Source organism: Struthio camelus, chromosome 1, assembly GCF_040807025.1.
Source record: "Struthio camelus isolate bStrCam1 chromosome 1, bStrCam1.hap1, whole genome shotgun sequence".
Lineage (NCBI taxonomy): Eukaryota > Metazoa > Chordata > Aves > Struthioniformes > Struthionidae > Struthio > Struthio camelus.
Genome location: NC_090942.1, coordinates 89,038,918 through 89,059,664, shown reverse-complemented (window position 1 = coordinate 89,059,664; position 20,747 = coordinate 89,038,918). Strand labels below are relative to the sequence as shown.

At 43.9% G+C, this 20,747-nt stretch overlaps 1 protein-coding gene across 1 annotated transcript in view; it reads right to left on the bottom strand.

Annotated features, from left to right (window-relative positions):
- Positions 1–20,098, bottom strand: part of LOC104146506 (alpha-2-macroglobulin) — a 36,659-nt gene extending 16,561 nt beyond the window's left edge. The window contains 21 exon segments of the mRNA XM_068955797.1: positions 719–845; positions 1,117–1,345; positions 1,692–1,800; positions 3,587–3,728; positions 4,364–4,534; positions 5,198–5,347; positions 7,186–7,328; positions 7,830–7,893; positions 8,204–8,431; positions 9,900–10,058; positions 10,567–10,676; positions 10,914–11,028; positions 12,246–12,369; positions 13,261–13,345; positions 14,601–14,769; positions 15,126–15,146; positions 15,710–15,762; positions 16,659–16,818; positions 17,860–18,043; positions 19,826–19,971; positions 19,973–20,098. Coding sequence (XP_068811898.1) covers positions 719–845; positions 1,117–1,345; positions 1,692–1,800; positions 3,587–3,728; positions 4,364–4,534; positions 5,198–5,347; positions 7,186–7,328; positions 7,830–7,893; positions 8,204–8,431; positions 9,900–10,058; positions 10,567–10,676; positions 10,914–11,028; positions 12,246–12,369; positions 13,261–13,345; positions 14,601–14,769; positions 15,126–15,146; positions 15,710–15,762; positions 16,659–16,818; positions 17,860–18,043; positions 19,826–19,971; positions 19,973–20,083 — 2,800 coding nt within the window. The 5' untranslated portion in view covers positions 20,084–20,098.
- Positions 20,099–20,747: the final 649 nt, after the last annotated feature.

Genomic DNA, 20,747 nt, shown 5'->3' with positions numbered 1-20,747 from the left:
CGGGAGATGCATTTGCTTAAAGGCTAATTTCTTACTAACCCATCAGAGCAAAAGAAAAAATAGAAAGTGTCCAAGAGGAGAGGGGTAATGAATCTCATTATTATGCCTGTTTGCTCATGGCAAAATGAGATCATGACAGAGTTTTGCAGCCAAGTCTGGTTCAAATGATCACATCCACCAAGATCAAAGCTGTTTGGCTGAGAGGTTGACTTCCTACCAGGCTTTAATTCAGTATATTTCCCCCTCATACCTTGGTCAAAGTGGCTGCTAATCTGTATTGTGATCTGTAGTTTCCTATAAAGGGAATATGTGTTGAGTCAGAACTGTACCTTACGCTGCTGAATTCCTGAAGGAACAGAGCTGGGGCCAAATACTGCTAAAGAGTAAAGAGGAACTGGCAAAGGCTCTGCAAGGTGCCACTGTGAATACAGATAGGGCACCCATGGCCAGATAGAGCTATCCTGGCCTCTTGTACAGTAAGCCCATTCTTGTTTCATGAGAGACATTTCTGAAAGCACACTCTAATCAGTGTCACCTGACAGGAGGAACAAAAACAACTAACACCTATCCCTCTACAGCCACTATGATCTGATCGTCTCTTTTCTCCCCCTCTACAGCCCTGAAAAAAACAAACCAAAACAAAACAAAACAAAATAAAGGAATGTTTGAGAAAAGTTCAATCCTCCCTGCAGAGATTTCAGTGCCGTTAGGCTTTTACCTAGAGATCGGGAAGTCACCAGCCAAGCCACTGTTTTCCTTCCATTCTCACAGAGACAATAAGATTCTTCTTCCTTTTCCACTGGGGTAGCCAGGAAATTAGTAGATTGAGCTAGAGTCACACTGACCTGCCAGTTGTAGAGAGACATGTAATCAGTGAGAAGTGACCATGAGAGATAGGGAGAGCATATCAGGGAGCTAGGAAGAATCATCAGTCATCTTGTAGCGAAAGACCAGGGAGCTGGACTGGTGAATTTTCGTGTTCAGAGAATGTGGGAGCTGTAAGAATTTCAGGGGTGAGGGGTATAAGGCTACTGAGAGATGAGATAGAGTGTAGGTGAAGGAAAGAGGTATACAAGAAGGTACGCAAGTACACAGAAGAATTTAAACATTCCTTACCCTGATGCAGGCTGTCAGGTAGTTGAAAACAGTGGCTTTCAGCATGAAGGCCTCACCGCGCACCACGGAGTAGGGCAGAGTGAGCTCTACAAAGAAGGGCTGGAAGGCTCTGAGGGACACGGTCGGGGACAGGCCAAAACCAGCATCTGCTGAGGTGCAGAATGCATTGGCTTTCCATTCGGTGATGGTGTCAGGGATGGTCACATCTAGTTCAGCATTTCCCTCTGAGCTGGTAAGGGACAGACAGCAAGGACAGAGTGGGGATTTTTATGTTATTTTGGTGACTATCTGTATCCCTTTCAGCCTACTAAACAGTACTCCCTGTGTGAATGATGGGGCACAGTGTGTTTGTCACTGGAGGGCCACTCCTACATATCTTCTTCCAGCCCCCTGCCACTCCTTCAACAAATCTAACCACAGCTGTAGGTAATTCCATCTCAGCGGATTGCCGAGTAATGTCTGCAAACAATGAAAGACTTTTTTGGAACTGAAAAGGCCTGGCAAACATGTGAGATTCATGTTTTCACCTTATAAAACCCATTTCATTAAAAAATGATCCAGCCCAAGGCACCTACCTTACAGATACTAAACTCCAAATCCAAGTTTCTGGGAAATACTTTCTAACTGTCTCTGTCACCTCTTCAGGAGTGCTTGATGTGGTATACAGTCTATCACCTTGTGAACCTGAACGTGATGAGACGGAAAAGAAATCTACTACCAATAATTCCAAACAACAAAGAGCTACATCAGCATGATACTGTAGTCTGAGAAAGTGACAATCTATGTGGTAATCAGAATCTGTGCTGGCAGCAGATAGTTGCTGAGTAGTGAGAACTGGTACCAACAGTAGTGAAGTTTCAGGGGCAGGAATTATTAGCAAGGGCTATCCCTCCAGCATTTCCCATTGGTCTCCAGAACTGCTCATAATATGAGGTTAAACCAAATATGTTAAAGCATAGAGCCATTTACGACCTTCTGTTCCTGCAGCCCTTTCCCTTTCAGGTACACTGTCTTAGCATGACATTCTTCTCCACCCTATCAGACCAGCTAGCAATGGAACATCTTGTGTTGCAGTGGTTTTTGCAAGGTTACTATGCCTAGGAAAACTGCCTCCCTGCCAAACCTATGGCCTCCAAAAGAACCAGGCTGAGAGATGCACAGACTAAAAACATGCCACTGAAATTTGGGAATAAGAGGGGTGAAAATAGACTTTTTGACTACAAGGAAGTTTTCACATGGAAAAAACATTCCCAAGAAAATATTCTGAGTTTGAGATGAAAGTTTGGTTAAAAAAAAAAAAAAAAAAAAGCCTTTGTTTCACTTTGATTTTGAACAGCTTGGAAAAAAAAAAAAGGTGGAGGGAGAGGGGCTGGGTTTGCTTGTCTTGGACAAAAGAAAATAGAAATACACCCAAACAAACCACTAAAGATGAAAAGTTCTCATTTTCCACACACTGAAGTGTTTGAGCTAAAGTCTATTTCTGGTCATCTTTAGGTAGGCTAAATTCCTTTCTACATTTGGATAAGAACTGTGAGGGCTGCAGGGATCCATATTATCTGTGTTAGTGGGCACCTCCAGAGTCTGAGAAGGTCTTGGGGCAGGAGTGACAGATGCTATCAAAGCTGTATCATATAGCTCCTAGGACAGCAGGAGTGACAGGTGGTCTGCTTGTATTTATCTTTTTAGCAAGGTATTTCAGTCTTCTCACTGCTATCTATTTCAGGTTAAAATAATATAAAAGTATCCATCCTGCATTTTAGCAACCTGTGTCATAAGCTGAAATTGTCTTAAAACAGGATATGTAAAAAAGAGCAGTTTCACATGCCAAAGGAAGACTCTGAATTAGTTATCCAGCAAAAATAACTCAGGTTTTCCAGCATGCTTCCTTTAATAAATCCACTGATTAATACCTTGAAGGATGATATGGCAAACTCTGCCTCCCAAAAAGCTTCAGTATAACAGTTAAGACACCCCGTAGAAATAGAATGGGTCCATTTCAGCTGAGGTTTCTGTCAGCTGCATCTTATGGTTCCTGGTCCCTGGAATGAAGCCTATGTATTTGTCACTGAAAATCTTCTCATCCACTCTGTTTGGTTTTAGCCTCTGACGCTGAAGATGATGTTGGAGAACCCTTAAGTGATAGCTGGGAAAAGAAGTCTAGTCTAAAAGCTTAGTAAACAGGGAATCCATCAGCACAATAATATCCTGTGCTTTGTCAGAGCATCTGGAAACAATCTGATCCAACTGACTTGTGATGGGGAGTTATCAAAGCTAATCTGCAGGCTTCCACAATCCAGCAAAAGAGACATGCCCTGCACTCATACAGGAGCTGACATCTGTGGACCCACCACATCAGTACTGCTTCCAATGGTTCAATGCACAACCCGAGCCCTTGTTTGAGTGTTCACCCCAAAATATAGACAGGATCTCTGCGCAGAACAGAGGTGATAGCAAGGCCCTGGTCCTTTACCGCTTGTCCTGAGTGCATGCATAGGTGCTCCAGGCAGGATTGCGCTTGATACAGGGCCGGCTTCTAGAGATATGTGATTCCCAGTGCTGCAATACCAAGGTTTCCTCACCTTGGAATTTGTGAAAACCTTTAAACCCATTTCCTATGGGAGAAAAACCCAACATGATTTTTGTTACTGATCCTTGTTGAGGATTACACAACGGACCTGACATTGGCATTTTATTGCCTCAAAAGCAGAACCTGCTACTCTCTATGGACTGGACTTTAAGCTGATCCCCCCCCAAGCCTGGATCTGGGTGCCTAGGAGACTCAGGGACCAAAGAATAGATCCCCCTGTCTAGGGCATTGGTTCCAGTCCTGTTCCAGCCAAGGGGTCAGGATGAGTCAGGGAGTAGATATAAAGTGTCCTTTCTGGAAGGAGATGTCTGAGCTACAATGCAACTCAAGGGTGTATTGATTTATTTGGGGTAACTGTAATGGCCCATGAATATTTAACTTCAAAGTCACCAGTTAGAACCTCATGTCAAGTTAACCCCAAAGTTTTCCATATAAGAAGAAAACTTCATATGGGCAGAATCCCTTTTCCACCAAGTCAGGGGCAAAGCTGGCAGGACAGGTGAAACTTATGACCTTCACTGAACTTGCCTCTGGACAAAAATTAGTCCAATCATTCAGATTCATGAGCCCTTCCCTTGCTATATTGCAGCTGCCACAGAAGGCTTAAGCATTCTCAGTCTTACCCCCTCTCCAATCCCCAACAATGGAAGAGAGCCATACCTTTAGGATGCTGTAAGTGTCCTCTTCGTTCACCTCCACTACTGGAGAATAGGTAATCCCATTCAGAATTATCTTCTTCAAAGGGATGCAGTCCTCTAGGGGATCCTCCAAGATCATGTGTGGGCCATAGCGATAGTCATGCAATTCCTTCACTGGCAGCAAATTATACACCTGGGCAGAAAGAGATAGGGTAGGCTGCATTTTCAATGCCCATTGTCACAGAGCACAGTTGAGGGAGATGGGTGCAAGCACCATAACAGCCACATCATCTGCACTTGTAGCCATACAATCATGGTCCTCCTTGTGGTAGGAGCAATGAAATTTGGAAGTCCAGAAAAGTAGGTCCAAATTTGGAGATACTCCCTCTTTTGTTATAAGCAGCGTGTTGGTCTAGTTATTATGGCTCAGATATGTTAATTATATACTCTGGCAAGCCCAGCTGCAGCATTTGTCCTTATACAGGGATTGTTGTTTGCTGCTTGGCATGAGGGGAGTAAACTCTCTGACACTTCTAGACACTACTCCAAGAAAATAAATTCATGGCCAGAGAGAATAACTAAATAACTATCATTAAGCATAAGATCTGTTTTTGGCTCTGGCCAAGAGAAGCAGCGTCATTGAAAGAGCTTCCCAATTACTATCCCTACAGTCAGGCAAAATCCTTAAGAAACATCTGCTGCCCAGTTCTTTTTGCCTGTTGAAGGAAGATGAGAAACATGGCAGGAGAACATTCCTGGGCCAGCACTGACAAGGATTGGTCACTGTTTTCACCCCAGCACTGGGCTGCTGTTGTTCTAACCGAGCCCTGAGTTAGTACACAGACGTAGCACTTACAGAGCTCGGTGACAGTTCAGCTTCTGGCTTCATGAGGAGAACACTCTTGTCCACAGCACGGGCAGCGCAGAGGGAGTTTGGGGAAGCTCTGAACAGCAGGTGAGTGACAGAAGAAGGCAGGCCTTCAGAAGGAGAGAAGCTCAAGTCCACCTGTAGCCATAGAAAAAGCTATGTCTCAGATTCTCTAAGCCTTACAAGACTTTTACCTTCAGTTGGGTGTATCAGTTCTAACCTTAAGAATCCCACACACACATGCACACTCATGCTCCTCTTTCCTACTGCAGAGTTGGGTTTTCTTCCTGCAGTGGCAGAAGAGTCAACATTAACAATTATTGGCAACTCAGTATAAGGTTTACTTATATGACTTTAAAGGTAATTTAGGATGTTATGGCCACTGTGAATGGAATGAGTCCCATAGAGTAGCTAGATCTGTTTAGGCAGCAGGGCATGGTCTTAAACCAGGTCCAGTCTCTGTGCTGCACCCAGCTACTGTATGTGAAGGGACAACAGGCCTGCAGAGAGCTCACTTGTCATATTTTCTGGTAACATGAGAAGCAGTGATGTCTTGGAGAAATACTGTAAAATTTACTGTCTGGCAATGTTTCTGAAAAACTGGCCTGCTGAGTGAGGCCTGCCAGACCAGTGTGCCCTCCCCAAAACCTAATTCACAACTCTAAAACCTCCCTACCAACCTCTGCCCTGCAAGTTCTTGCTAGCAGAAGTTGCTTTTCATCACCTTCTCACACAATTTTGTAAGATGGCTGTTCTGTACAAATCTTCCCTCTCCTCAACAGTGCAAACTCTTCCCCGATATAAAACCTTCAAAGCATCCTCAGAGTAAACAGGTTCCTTGACAAAGCAAGACGAGCTACCAGTATCCCTGGTGTCCCAATCAGAACACAGCATGGCTTCTGCTGACACTCCCACCTCTGTCAGGGCAGTCTCACCACACTAAGAATAAAAAAGCAGTATTCTTCAGGAAACTGTAGAATAAGGACTGCAGTAAAATTGCTACTGGAAAAACCATCTAGCATAGGTATGGTCCAAAGCCTGTACTGTACTAACACCAGCTCTGAATACAGGAAGCTTTTGGAAAGGAAAACAGTACATAAGCACATAAATCACTTGACACTTGTCAGCTTGCACCCAGACCTAGATACAGTGCATAGATTGACCACTGAGATATGAACAAAGTTCAGGTCACCAAGCTTCTACAGTGATACCTGTCTCATGAAATCATTTAGCCTGGCTTCAAACAGGATAAGGCGCAGTATTTAGCAGTGTCCTGTCTACCATTATGAAGTCCTCCAGGGCAGTTGTGAGGCTTCTCTGTTCTGAGGACTGCTCATACATCATCATGCTGTTCTTCTATATGAGGAATATGTGGGGTCATAAGGGAATCATGGTCCACATGTTAACAGAAGGCTTTGTTCCTCTGCCTTCTTTCAGTTTCACCAGTGCTACTGAAGCACTGCTCATTGTTCATATGCAGATGGCATATGCAGGTAAGATTTCGCTCCATTTTCATACATCAAAAATTACAATGAGAGGATGGGATGTAGGGAAGATGAAATATCCAACAAGTACTAGCTCTGCTCCTTGGCTGTGTGTGTTTTACTTGTATTCCATGACCACACAAGCTGCCACGTTGTTGCTGGAATAAGTTTGCAGGAAAAGGAAGGAAACACATGGGCTGCAGTATGACTATAAGGCATACAGGTGGCCTCCCTTTTCCTTATGCATGGCCAGCTGGGAAATCAGTGGCTGTGACTTGCTGTGAAGAGGGGTTTTAGCAGTGTGGTCTCCTCCAAGAAAAAAGCTAGCACCTTTTCCCAGCAGTTGGTCTCCTCCAAGATAGCACAAACCCGTAAGCAATGAAGCTACCGAGAACTTTTGATAGGTAGCTTGTCCAGTTATAATAAATCTAAATAAATGAACTTGTCCAGACTTCAGTCTAATGGTTGCTCCCTCAAGAAGTAAACACTTACCTTATTGCTGAAACATCTTTCCACCTTGAACTTGGCTGAGTCAGCGATAACCTCCCTGCTGGGGGAAGTGGTGTAGACAAATATTTGGGCCACTGGAGCAATGTCAGCTTGTATAGGCAGTTGTAGCAAGAAGACTCCATTGACTAGCAAACAAAACAAGAGTAAAAAGCTAAGGGACAGGAAACCTGTTCTTGGAGCAGCCAAATTTCTAGATTTGACTTCATGCTGAACTTCATCCCAGCTATGATGAAACCCCAGGACACCAAGTGGGAATGCATTTGTGCCCATAGAGATGTATAACCCTCACTCTCTGACTGAAAAGGCCTGGTTCAAGTCTTGCTTTTCACTGCACAAGCATGCTGACTTTTGCTCTAACTTCTAAAATCAGACCATCAAACTGTGTGTTCTACGAGCTCTGGAGCCCCAAAGAATGCAGTGGTCAGAAGAAAAAGAGCCGGCACATGGCATTAGAGCAAAGCTTGTGCAAAGCTTGGAATAAAAGTAGAGAAAAGAAAGCCTCCACATTTCCCACATCTTAGGGGACAGGGAGATGTGGATCCCTGAATTGCATGTGGAAGTAGCCTGTGTATACAGTCATACAGCCTCCCAGGGCAGACATAATTTGAGGGGTGAAGGGAACTCACCACTTTCATGGTCCAAATCCAGAGTGTTGGTGCCTGCTCGCTTAATGATTCCTTTGGCCATCACCTGAACAGAAGGAGAAACCCTCCTGTGACTGAGGTTATGCATGAACCAGACCTTAAAGGCAGGGAACCTGAGAGGGGAACAACTGAGTCACATCTGCTGGTTGCACCCTGCTCAGCTGCTCTCTGCCCTTCTGCAGTTGGACATCCTCCCTCTTCTGCTTCTAACCCAGGCCCTCTTTTTCTGGGGAAAAGAACATGTGAAGGATGATGGGAAACTGTTTAAAGCCTGCAGCCTCAAACCACAATTTCCGTCTCTGTCTTCCCCTACAATTACCAATGACAACCTGACTGTTTGGCTGGTGCAAGCTTACCAGGTAGTAAAAGACAATTTTCTTCTCCTCTCCTATGGCCTCTGGTGTAAGGATATAGTGCACCCGTACTTCCGTGGTGGAGCCACAGCTTAGTGTCTCAGACTTGGGCTCAATTTTGAGGAAGCTCTTGCTGGGGGAGTAAAAGCGCTGTACTTGGAGATATCCTTGTTCATAATATGGAATAACCCAGGAACGGTCATAGCAGTAGGAATGTGTTTTGTGAGTTGCCTGGAAAATAAGAAAATATTTTCATATATCATCAACTACAGGGTGCTGACCTGGAGCCAAATTTCATAGCCTAATATTAAAGGTTTGCTATTTCTTGTTTAAAAAAAAAAACAGATAAACCACAAAGAACAACCAGATAGTCTACAAAAAAACTCCACAAGTTTGGAAGACGCAAGGCAATGGGAGCATCCTCAGCAAATCATTGGGAATGATCTCACTGCCAGAGAAGGTGGGGTTTGGCTCAGACAAGCTGTATCGTATCATTTGCTTATTCACTATTAGTATCAGCTCAAGAGCTCTTTACCAGAATACCTTAACCTCTCTAATCCCTGTTAGTTTAATGGAAAAACAGAAGCTGCTTTATACTTTTCTTCTCATTATTGTTAATGGTGGTGAAGTTTGGGGGTTTAAGAGTGCCAAGATCAAGCTATGGATGCTATGGACAAGGAGGAAAAGGGTCTGCGTAGAGAATTAAAAAACCTAAAGCAAACAAGTTCAGCAGGTGAGAGAGTCCAGGTCTTATTAGCAATGAGAGCAAGGGGAAGATATTTTACATTTGGAAGGTGTTATTTCAGCATTTTGTTTGTCACGCGTGCTCTCATTTCCCTATCTTTCTCACTCTGCTTGGGAATTACTGCTTTTTCTTCACCTTGCAAATTTCTGAAAACCTCACACATACTGCAGTAACTTCTGGATAATTTAACAGGTCTTAATCTGTGACAAGAGAATTACAAGGAGAAGATAGAATATAATTCTAGACAACCTGCCCTCTCCCAGCTTGAGATACTAGAAAACTTGCAAATTACAACACGTATATGCTACACACATTGTATTTCCCACCAACAAAAGGATGCTCAGCAGCACTTATTTTTTCTAGATTAACAAATTCTACACCAGACAGACAATTTTTTTTTAAAGATTCTTTTTTCTATATATATATGGTAGGAAAAAAAAAGACAAAAGAGGAGGGCTCAGAGATTAAGAATGCTAAATTAAACCCTGAGAGATGCAGGTTGCCATAACCAACCGCAAAAGATATTTAGATGAGATAATTGAGAAATCATTTAACCAAACAGACAGCAAAGCACCATCAGTGCTTATTTAGAGAGGTTGTAGAATCTCCACTGTGGGAGGATTTTTAATAATAGGATAGATTATCCTGAGACAGATTTGTCTATGTATGGTTGGTGATTCCTTGGAGTAGAATAGACTATATGATCTCTTGAAATTTCTTCCAACCCTATATTGCTATTGCCAAGCAGAAATCAAGTAGATAAAAGCTAAATACAATTGTCACATGGCAACTTGGTTTGTTGTATGGCTATATCCACCACACTGATGTCAAGGCTGGCATGAACAGCCAGGAACAAGAAGCTAAGCGCTTTTGCATTCATAGTACAAACATCAGCGCTACTTCTCTTCTAGCCCTGCCAATCACTTCATCACCTCCTTGTCTCCCAGGACTCACTCTAATTCCAATAGAATCGAAGTAAAACATGGAAGTGTTCACGGCAAACCATGCTCGGCCCTCTTCATTTGTTGTGTAGTTGTTCTCCTGGCCTCCGTTTAAAGAAATCCTTATGGTTTCATTGGCAATTGGAGTACCAGATCCATCCTCTAGCTTCACCTGAAGGAGCAAAAACAATTCAGTATAGAAGGAAAACAATGCCTGCCAGCTGAACAGGCCGATATGCCATGAGGCCAACAATGTTCAGTCCATGTCAGACAGGGAAGCCTCCACTGTACTTTACATGTGCATCACCTATCTTTTTCAGAGAGCTGCAAACTTTCTGAATCCTATTTCTTCGGACCTTTATTATTTCCATCCCTGGGTCAGAGTAGTGGACCTGGAAATGACATGTCCTCACAGCTGTTAGGCTTCCTGGTCAGGAGCACACCAGAGAAACAGAACCTTGACTTGCCTTAAGAAGAGGAAGCCCAAGGACAGAAGGGTAAGCAGAATGAGGTCTGTGCTCTCAGCTGCTGTACCCTGCCTCCAGAGCCTGCAGAGGAGAGGAGGCCCCCAGGGATTTGCTGAGATCCAGCATCCTTCATAGAGGGGGCCATGAATCCATCCAGCAGGTTCAGTAGCATGGTTGGCACTCATGAAATTCCACTCCTCGTGGTTTCCCTACCTGCCCAAAGAAGGGGATTCCAGGTTTGTAGTGGGAGTCTGTCTGCTCAAAGGTGATTTTGCTAATCGTGGCTGTGATCTCAGAGAAGCTTGCTCCAGTCAACTCCACTCCTGCAGGAAGAAGCATCAAGAATTAATTTGTCTCTGCCTGATCAGAATTACTGTTCTTCCTGGCCAACTCTCCTTTGCTGGACAAGCAATTCTATTGATGTTCCTGGATTCCAAGGAGAAAAAGTTTAGGATTCTAGAACTAGGAGTCTGCTTTTGTCCCTATCCCTACTTGGCAGGCCCCTATGCTGATCTGCTCCCAGGCTGCTTATACAGCAGTTTGACCTAGATGATTCATACCTGTCTCCTCCTCTTTAATCTTAGCCTCCACATGGAGCTTATTCTTATATCCAGTTCTCTTGAGCTGGAATAACTTGGTCTTTACCACTTTAGAAACACAGCCATGGTTGTCAGTCTGTTGGAGGAAAACAAACAAGATTCTTATTGTTTCATGTACATAATGTTTATGCAACTTAATGAACCCATTACTGTGTACTATCTTGAAGTGGAAGAGAAGCCTATAATGTCATAAGGCATTCTCTTCATTATTTTTAGCAAAACTGGAAAAGAATATAACTTGGCAAGGAGCATTCTCAGCAACATCAGAGCAAAGAGTTTACCAGGCTTGAAACTCAGAAGATTTTTGTGTATGGGTGTTTGTGAAGTTTGAAATTCCAAATAGTTGATATAAAAGCATAGGGAATTATTTGGGTATATGTCACAGTGGAAAGGTTTGTCAGGTGTCAGGCACATTAGAACATAACTGCTGGCTTAAAATGCAAAAGCAATATGAGTGATACATAAGGCAAAGCCTAGGCGTGTGTAGAAAGATGACAGCTTTCCAAAGCTTGCCACCTGTCTTCAGTATCTTTGTCTACAAGGAAGGTTTCCACAGTAAAGGGAAGAGCTGCTTGGAATACAGATTAGAACTGCTGTATTCACACTCTTTTTTAGCGCAGATAACAACAGCAGTGGAAGAGTTGTAGGGATGATGCTGTAGAAAGCCCCAAGGACTATAAGCATGTCCTCTGCTTGTTCTCTTGTCCTGGCACTTTTCCATAGCTGTTATTACACCAGCTTCTATCAGCGAAGTTAGCATTGTTGCATTTGCAAATGCTCCAAACCGCCTTACATTTTGCTCTTAGACATGCTAGCCTGAAGAGTCAACTTTTTTTTTTCTTGTCTGACCTAATCACCGCTGCTAAAATCATATTCCTTTCCTCCTTGCTCAAACCACACCATCCTTCCTCTGGTTTCTGTTCTTTTCCTGCATCAAACACACATCAACCCCAATTCTGCTCTCATTGCTCATGCTTATTTTATCTCACTTCTCCCTGATACTCTCTACATTCCATCTAAACTTTTATTGTTTCTTTCATATTTTCCTTCTCCATCGGCTTATTGCCTTTACACAAATCTTTCTTATTGCACAAACCTTCTCCTTGTTTTTATGCATTTTATCTTGCATCCAATCTTCTTTCTTTCTTCAGTCTTCCTTAAAATACCTGGAGTCTCTCCCCTCTTCACACTCACACTTGTATATACTCCATCAGAACAAACCTGTGCCTAGGACATGTTCAGTACACCATATTCTCTCATATCATCCCCGCCACAAGAGTAATCATGATTCACCTGCCCAGAGAATTCATCGCACACTGCCTTTGCCTCTTCACCATAGCAGGTGGTGGCTGGGTATTCAAAATCCCGGCATACACGGAAGCTCACAAGGCCAGGAACAGGCTTTCCAAAGGTATATCTACCAGCAAGGAAGGTTGAAGGAAAAGCATAACCATTAGGAACATAAGAAGGATGGAGAAAAATGACCAGCCTATCCCCAGGAAAGACAGGACTTTTCCTTAGAGCTGCCTCCAGGACACAGCAGGATCATTACATAAAGTATAAGGTGGCAACAAATTTGATAGCATTTTAGGATCAAGTCTGGCGATGGGGGTTGGAGGCATGAACACTGAAACTTATACTCGTCATTTCCCTTCTGAGAATAAGACATAAGTCTGCAGAAATCACTTAGAGAACAGTGAGAACAGACCTTGTCTTGGAGAATATGTTACAGGTATCTACACCACCACCTGATTCTGATGCAACTGTTCCGTGTACGCATTTGTACTGCCTCTTTCAGCTCAGTTTGCAGCACCTACTGTGATTCTCCCTTTAGGATGCTGGGAACACATACCATGTAGAATCAAATGAGGTGGCCAAGAGGAAATAGGGCAGCTCCATCACTTTTCCCTCAGCAATGACAGGAGAAGCCATGCTTAAAATGTCATTCCCAGTTAAACTATACTGAAAACCTCCTCCTTAGCACTGCAGCCAGTCTTAAATACTCTATGATTCTTATGTCATTAAACATGTAAAAAATAAAAATAAAACAAATAAACAGAAAAGCAATGGATGTTTCTACATGTTACAGACAAACTGCCCCAAGCAATAATTGTTACAAAGCCTTTTTTTTAATGGTAGATGTAGTCCATTTGGACCTGGGACTACACATCTCTCTGTTTATTACCTCCCCACAAAAATTATTGAGAAAAATAATGAAGTATCATATCCCAGTACTCCAACTGGGCCTCTAGCAGCAGCTGAAGTAAAAGTTGAAAACAAGAAGGATTCAAAGAAGAATGAGACTCACAGACCACAAACTGTCACCTTCAGCTGCTCGTCAAGAATGCTGATCACCCTTGGCATTTTCACTGTTACTTCGAATTTCGGCAGCACTGCAGCAAAATTGAAGGGAACAAGTGGATGTGGTGGGGAATAACACAGGAGTGAGACATGAAGGCTGCTCAGAGGCTCCTTTCACAAAAGTCTTGAAAACCTTTCACATCTAACTAGTCAGATTTTAGAGGCCTGGGTCACCTGCAGGTCCCACTGAAGTCAATGAAAGCCACAAGTACTCAGCAAATCACTGTGCCAGGTTAAAAAGATAGGATTGTTACAGTCACTATTAAAATACAGCAGCCTCTTAAGTAGCACATGGGTTATCAGTCCCACAGAGGTAGGATAGAGTTAAATAGAGAATTAGTCAGCAGAAATCTCTCAGAAAAGTACAGAGCTGGGACCACAGCCTAGTCTTTGCATTTCCAAAGCATACAGTTCTTATCAATTTGCAAAACAGAAAAAAATACATAGCTTCCCTGATGACCCACTCACAACATGGTGACATCACATCCAAAGACAGCTGCAGGAGTGGAAGTGGATGGTGACTGTCTTGGGGCAACTAGGAAGAATTCAGGGCAGTGTAAAAGGCATGCAATTGAAAGAGGACAAAGGACTTTCAGAAGCCTCATCTCTGCTGCATGAGCCAGATCAAGCCGGACCATGTAACAGGGGCTGCAGCTAGCTTGCTGAAGTGTGAGGAAGGCTGTGCTTGTGCATGGGAAGAGGGGCCATTTGTGGGGGGCGGTGCTGGGATCCCATTTTCTAGCCAACCAGATGGACTGGCATGGGGGTGAGTGTACCAGAGAAGGGCTAAGGCAACCTGTGAGATACAGGCTTAGTTTTGTGGGAGAGCAGGCAGGATGTGAACTTATAGCCCCAGTCTAAACCAAAAAGTCAAGGTTTGGGACTCACACAGGGAAGACTCAGACTCAGAGCACAACACTTGACAGGTGTGGACCTATCTGCAGATGGGGCTATGGTCTTAAGCCACCTCTCAAAGCTTCTGACTGCCAGCACTGACTGCCCAAGTACACTCACTCCTGATGCGACCCTTGCTGAGGTGGACAGCCAGACTTCTCCAGGGTAGAATGCTTGTATGCTCTCAGGCTTTGAGAGGAGCAGAAAGCACTAGTTCAGACCTTCAGTCTTCACTCCTCAGAAGGGGATGATGCTTGTGAGCGAAAGGGCAGAAACACCTTTTCAGCTATGCTGGGTATCCTGCTCAGTTCTACTACCCTGTTCAACTGAACTTTCATGCCCCACTGGGTTAGTTGCCAGGGTCTTGAAACTGTGTACAGCAGCAGTAGTTACCATACTCCTCCACAGAGAAGGGATGTTGGATTGTTTTCCCCGAAACCTTCTGTGCCACAACTGTGTAGGTCCCTTGGATGGGCTCAGAGGTGAGGTTGAAGAACATCTGGATTAACCCTCCCTTTAACTCTGCCTTTGTCCACTGGTACACGCGGTTTTTCTTGGGATCCTACAGAAAACAAGAACACAAGGTGACTGGGACAATAGTGAGTGGTTCCAATGAGAACTAAAGAGCACTGCCAAAGGCAGTGGGGGGAGGCCCAAGCCCAGGGTTGCAGAGGTCTGCAGGGCAGGAGTGGGGTGCACTAGCAGAGCTATGTGGTGAGCCCAGGGTTGGAAAACAGAATTAGCTGTAACCTTGGTGCAGAGTATGTGGTTGCCACCGTATCAGTTAAAGCTTTGCATATTCAAATTAATGCTATGGATCTGCTATATAGGCAAGAATCATCTTGAGGCAGCTGGTAGTTACACAGCCCAGGTATGAAGTATGATAGAGCTGAACACGAACTGAATGTCCATACATACCTCAATATAGACCAGTGGGAACTAGAAACAGAAGAAATGAAACAGTGTATTTAGAATTCACATTTAGGCAAAGTGCAAGCAATACAATCAAATGACCATGGCTATGACCATCACATTTCAAGGAACAAGCTGATCACCCAAAGGGATAAGGAGGAAAGACTCTGATAGGGAGCAACAGAGCATTATGAGGTACATCAAGGGAGTGGCACTTTGCCTAAGGCATTCAACCAAGATAGAAAAGTCAGCTGAAATTACTAACTCTGGATGGTCTGGAATATCAATTAGAGCAGGCTAACTGAGCCCACGGGTACATTGTGATAAGGGCAGATTTGCTCACTGTTGAGGTGTTTACACAAGCATTGTCCATTTGCAGCTTCATTCTCAAACCTTTCCAAGAATGCAGAAGGTAGCCTTCTGCAGAAATCTGAAGAAGAGATCTGGTTAACAAGAAGTGAGATAGCCTATGAACTGTGTAACTACCTCAGCATAGTGACAGTTCTTCTCAAATGACATTTCTTTCCTCCGTTTTCCCACATAGGTGACTGAAGGCCAAATAACTACTGAAAAAGAAGTGCCATACTTACCACCTCATTCAAGGGATGGAAGTTTTCATCCAGTGAAACAATTCTGAACAGAACTGGTGGAAAAGGCAGACAGTGAGGTTCCACAGTGCAGTCACCAATGAGAAAATATCAGTTGCAAACACAGATGGTACAACAGAGAACAGAGTCATTCTCTTCTAAGAAAATTCCATTCACTAGAAAGCTAAGTTAGGCGAGGTTATCCGTGTGAAAAATGACATTAATAATAGGATGGTAAAAGCATGTTCACAGGCAGTGTGAATATCTTACTGACCATGGCATTCAGAAACTGACTAATCAAGACCAAAGTTACACTTTAGATCATCTTTGTCTACTTCAGCTGCAAGCGTGCATTTTTACATTGCAGTTAATATGGGTCTTCCAATTTTGTTCTAACCAGACTGACTTCTTAGGAAGGATGAATGCAAGGAAATCATTCCAGCACTGGTTGCAAGTTCCCTGTTGGTTCTGGACAGACAGGGTATTCAGTGTCTCTTTTAGGACATTAGTCCTTGTCCAGGACAAATTTAAGGGATGAATAGGCCAGAAGAAATGGCTTATATAGTTCTAATCTCATGTCTTCAGTGAGCAAAATCAGCTGCCGCTTTGAGAGCTATTTAGCCTGAATTTTGTCCCTGTTCTCTAATGGACAAATATCCAGTCATTGTTCCAGTTTTGGTGGTTTTAGCAAAGGGGATCAAAACTTTATGGAAGAGGGTCAAAATTGCATGGATAGAACTCCCAAGGGCAGAGGGAGTGTGCGCAGGTGCCTTTGGGTACATGTGTGTATCTTACAGTTCCCTAATTTATTCCCATACAGAGCATTAAAAACATATGACAAACTGTTGTTCTGACCCTCATTGACTGCACTGTCAACTTCTGGTCAGCACAGCCCAACAATTTTAATAGGAATATTTGCTTTGAATACAAATCTCTACCCGTTCCCTGGTACCTGTCTGTCCAGGCTTGTAGATGGGTTTGTCTGTCTGGACAAAGACTAAACTTTCAGAATTCTTGACCAGCACTGACTTGCGGCTTCTGAACTCCAGTGTTGCCCCTTTCACCAGCACAGTGATAAATGTGACTTGTGACTGGCTATTTGATTTTGGAACCTGGAGAATGGTAAGAAGACAACTGTGTTAGTGATCACCTGTAAAAGCCTATTGAACTGAACTGGCCTTTGTGAAATGAGGGACCTAACATAATCCTAATGGACCCAAAACAGAGGTGAGGGGAATTGGAATCAGGAACAAGAGACTGATCTTTACTTGTCCCATATTCCTACTCTTTCCTAATGTTGTGCAGTGGTTATGCAGGTAGTGTGCAGCAACTGAACTCCTAGCCTGCCACCTAATTTTAAAAACTGCTCACTGTTCTCACCAAAATGTTTTTGTTCTTTTCCTTTTGCCATTCCCAGAGGGATAGAATCATCCCCCTTTTCTCTCAGATACTGTCCTTAGTCCCCGCAGAAGGCTTTCTTTTCCAAACCAGCCATAATAGACTTCTGTACACCTCTCTCCAAATGGCAAATTCAGTCCTCACTCTGTATCTGATAAACCTAGCCAACATATTCAGTATCCTGAAGGCTAGTTCTTTAGCCTTCAGGCCAAAGATATAATCTGTTGTCTGAGTCAGGTAACTAACTCTCCTAGTTGCCCAGGACTGCTGTTATAGTCCTGGGGGCTCTCAGTTACATTAAGGTATGAATTCCCTGCTTCTCTGTATCTCATACACAGGCACATCTCCATGTTCTCACATTAATTCAGTGTATTGTATCCACAAGGCAAAAGGCATTTTAGGTACAAAAACTCTATCCTAGACTGAAGCTCCCCATATGACAGTCTGTGGCTGCTGAAGCCATCTGAGCAACATGTCCACCAAACAGCCATCAGGAGTGTGAAAACTAAATCCACTTCTTTCTCCTGGCCTCTCTCTTTCCTGTTCTAGGGAGGAGCTGGCTTTCCAGGATTCAATATTTCCCATTCAGGTAGCATGCTAAGGAGAGCTAAGCCATGAAAGGTTTTGAGGATGGACATGAATGTGGTCAAGAGGGAAGTGAATACCTACACAGTACCACTCTGTCCATTACTACTCAGAGCCCTTACAGTTTAACCCTCACACAAGCAGTTAGCCCACAAGCATCAGATACTCACTGAAAAAGGGATACAGGTGAACACGTCCTTCTCTGACACCACATCATCAATCAAGCTCCTATTTTCCCCTTGGTACTCCAGTGTGGCACTCAGCGTCACAGACTCATTCAGGTGGGTCAGCTGAACACAGACCTTTTCATGAGTGCCAGTGGATATCAGAAAGGGTAATAGTACCATGTACTGCCTAGGAAGAGTGGGAAGCGCAAGTCAAGCACAGAAGCACAGAGGAAGAAGCACAGGAGCAGGAAGAGGTAACAGGAGCTGTACCGAAAGAGCAAATAAATCAATCTGATGACTGCAGCCTTCACTGTACAGAGAGGTGTATTTTATAGGAGTGTAACAAGTTTTCCATCATGTCTCTGAAAGCTGGGGAAAGCAGAGATGCCAGGCTCAAAAGTAAAATACGGCTGGAAATTCTTGAAGCAAATGTCTGGAAGGGATATCAGGTTTTGGCACAATAGTAGCAGTTCTTCCAGGAACCCTAAATGCTGCCAGTAGGGAGAAGAGCAAAAAGTCAATTGTCACCTTTGCTAGATAATGTTAGTAGGATTTAGGAGTCACATAAGTGCTAGGACCTTGTGAATAAACAGCATTGACTCCACTCTGTCAACCATCTGTAGCATTATTCTCATTCCTTGCAGAGATCCAAAATGGCCACAGCGTGGTGCCAGATCTTAAGCAAAAACGCTGTAGCAAATTCACTTTTTCACTGAGAAGCAACGCCCTCAGGCTCAGCCTGAGCGCTGGGTCCCTGCTCTGCCTTACCCAGTCCCCATCGTGGCTGCGTATTAACAACTTGCTAATGGTGTCATGGTGCATAGCTCTGAGTCTGGGAATCAAACCCGAGTCTCCTAATGAAAACAGTGCTTCCCTTTGGATGAGCTAGGCTGGCCTTTTCAGTAGTTACCAGCATCCCCAGAGCAGTGAGTGGCTGGGAGAAGAATCCTCAACATCTCAAGAGCAAGGTAGGGCGTTCACCTTGGAGGATAAGGGAAGTCCTGGCACAGCTCTCTTATGTCCTTAAGTCAGTTTGCAGGGAGAAAACTGACTCCCTGGCTCTTGACCCTGCCATCTGCTTACTTTGTGTTTGATCGAAGTGCAGCACAGCCTTGCTTTGCTGGGGAGGAAGGGACATTGCAAAAAAGCCCAATAAGGTCTCTGGGATGTCAAAATCCTTTGTACACTGCTCCTGCCACCCACCCCCCAACATACACACACACACACTCACACCCCCCCCCGCCCACACACACTTTCACAAACAAGCAGGTATGGGCAAAAGGGAGTAAGGAAAGGACATGGTATAATACACCACCCTGGCAGTCTGCTAGCACCTCACAGACCTTAACAGTCATATGCCTCCTGTAACAGTGCCATATAATCCTAGTTGAGAAGGAAGTTTTTATTCTATTGGCTAAATTGAAAAATAAGAATAATAAAAAAAAATCTGGTCATGTCAGATCTGTTATTTGTTCCTTTTTTCTTGTTATTAGTGAAACAAATAAATACTCCCTTCTCCTGGGCATTATGACTTGGGAGTAGGGAGTCCACCCAAAGTGAAGCTCTTCATTGTCTTTTTTTAAAAAAAAATCTATATTTTATAAAATTTGGCTGTGTGTGTAAATAGTTATAAAAAGTCACTTATTAACTATAGATTCAATACTGAGCAGAAAAAGCTGTTGAAATGTTTTCAGATCATTCTCTCAAGAAGCAAAAAGTATTCTTGTAGCACCTTCTTTCCTTTTTTTTTTTTTTGTTAAAGTTAAATACAGATACCCCAATTGCACAGACTGTTTTGGGCCCCTTTGAAATACTAGAACTCCTTTTAGTTGAAGACTTTTTACCCAGCTCTAGTGTCTTTATTCCTAGATAAAAGAAAGCTGGCAGAAGATGACAGACAGAGTGAGGACAGAGTCAAGAATACTACCCAGGTCTCCTGCCTGCCCAAAGAACCCCATGTTTAGCTTACGGTTCTGTGGTGGGAGAAGCGTTTCCAGGGAGGAAGAAGAAGAGAAGGAGAAAGATGCTTGGTTTGCTGGGCAGCCTATCCTTCCTCATGGTGCAGAGCAGGACGTGGTCAGTCAACCAAATACCAGCCTGGTCTGGTACTGCTGTTTCTCTGCACCTTGAACCGCTCCTCTGCTCTCTTATGGATCAACTGCTTTATAGTCTCCACAGCAAATAGACTGTGGGCTGGAGGAGATAAGGGCTGGGGGCCAGGACCCATCCGGAAATGAGAAAAGGAATGCAAGGAGGAGCTGGAACGAGCAGCTCTGAATTCCCGGCAAAAGGCCAAGCACTGGAGAGAAGGGGGGAAGGGGGTTTGACAGCCTGGAGCTGTGTCTTTTTCAAGGGGGAGCAGTAATGGAGAAGGGAGAGTGACAGCTAAAGAAAAGAAAGGAAAACAGCAGAGGAAAAAGGCCTCCATTTCTGGCAGAGCTCTGTGTATGGAGCTGGCCACTGCCCAGATAATGGAGGCTGCTGGAGGAGGAAAGATGTTTCTTTCAACCTGGAAGCAGAAGGTTAAGCTAGTGTTTGCAAATTGGTGGGTGTACCCAACCTCCACTTATGGGCATAATGGCTACAGCAGTCCTACAGGATCTGAAAATGATGAATGCAAACTTTGTGAAAACCTTCCCCCTCCACCCTCTGTAATCTTTTGTGCTCTCCATTCCTGGTCCCATCAGGGCTAATGCTGGGAAGAGGGGCCAGAGGGTGGCTGGACGATCACCTCTCTCAGATAATCTGTCCTTCACCCTGTCAGGAACAGGGACAGTAACATGATGGGAAGCTGCCAAAAGTTCATCCTATTAACAGCACGTAACATATTAACCAATTCCTCAGAGAGCAGTTATCCTAACACAACGGAGCAGATGTGGGGTGTGCCTTGC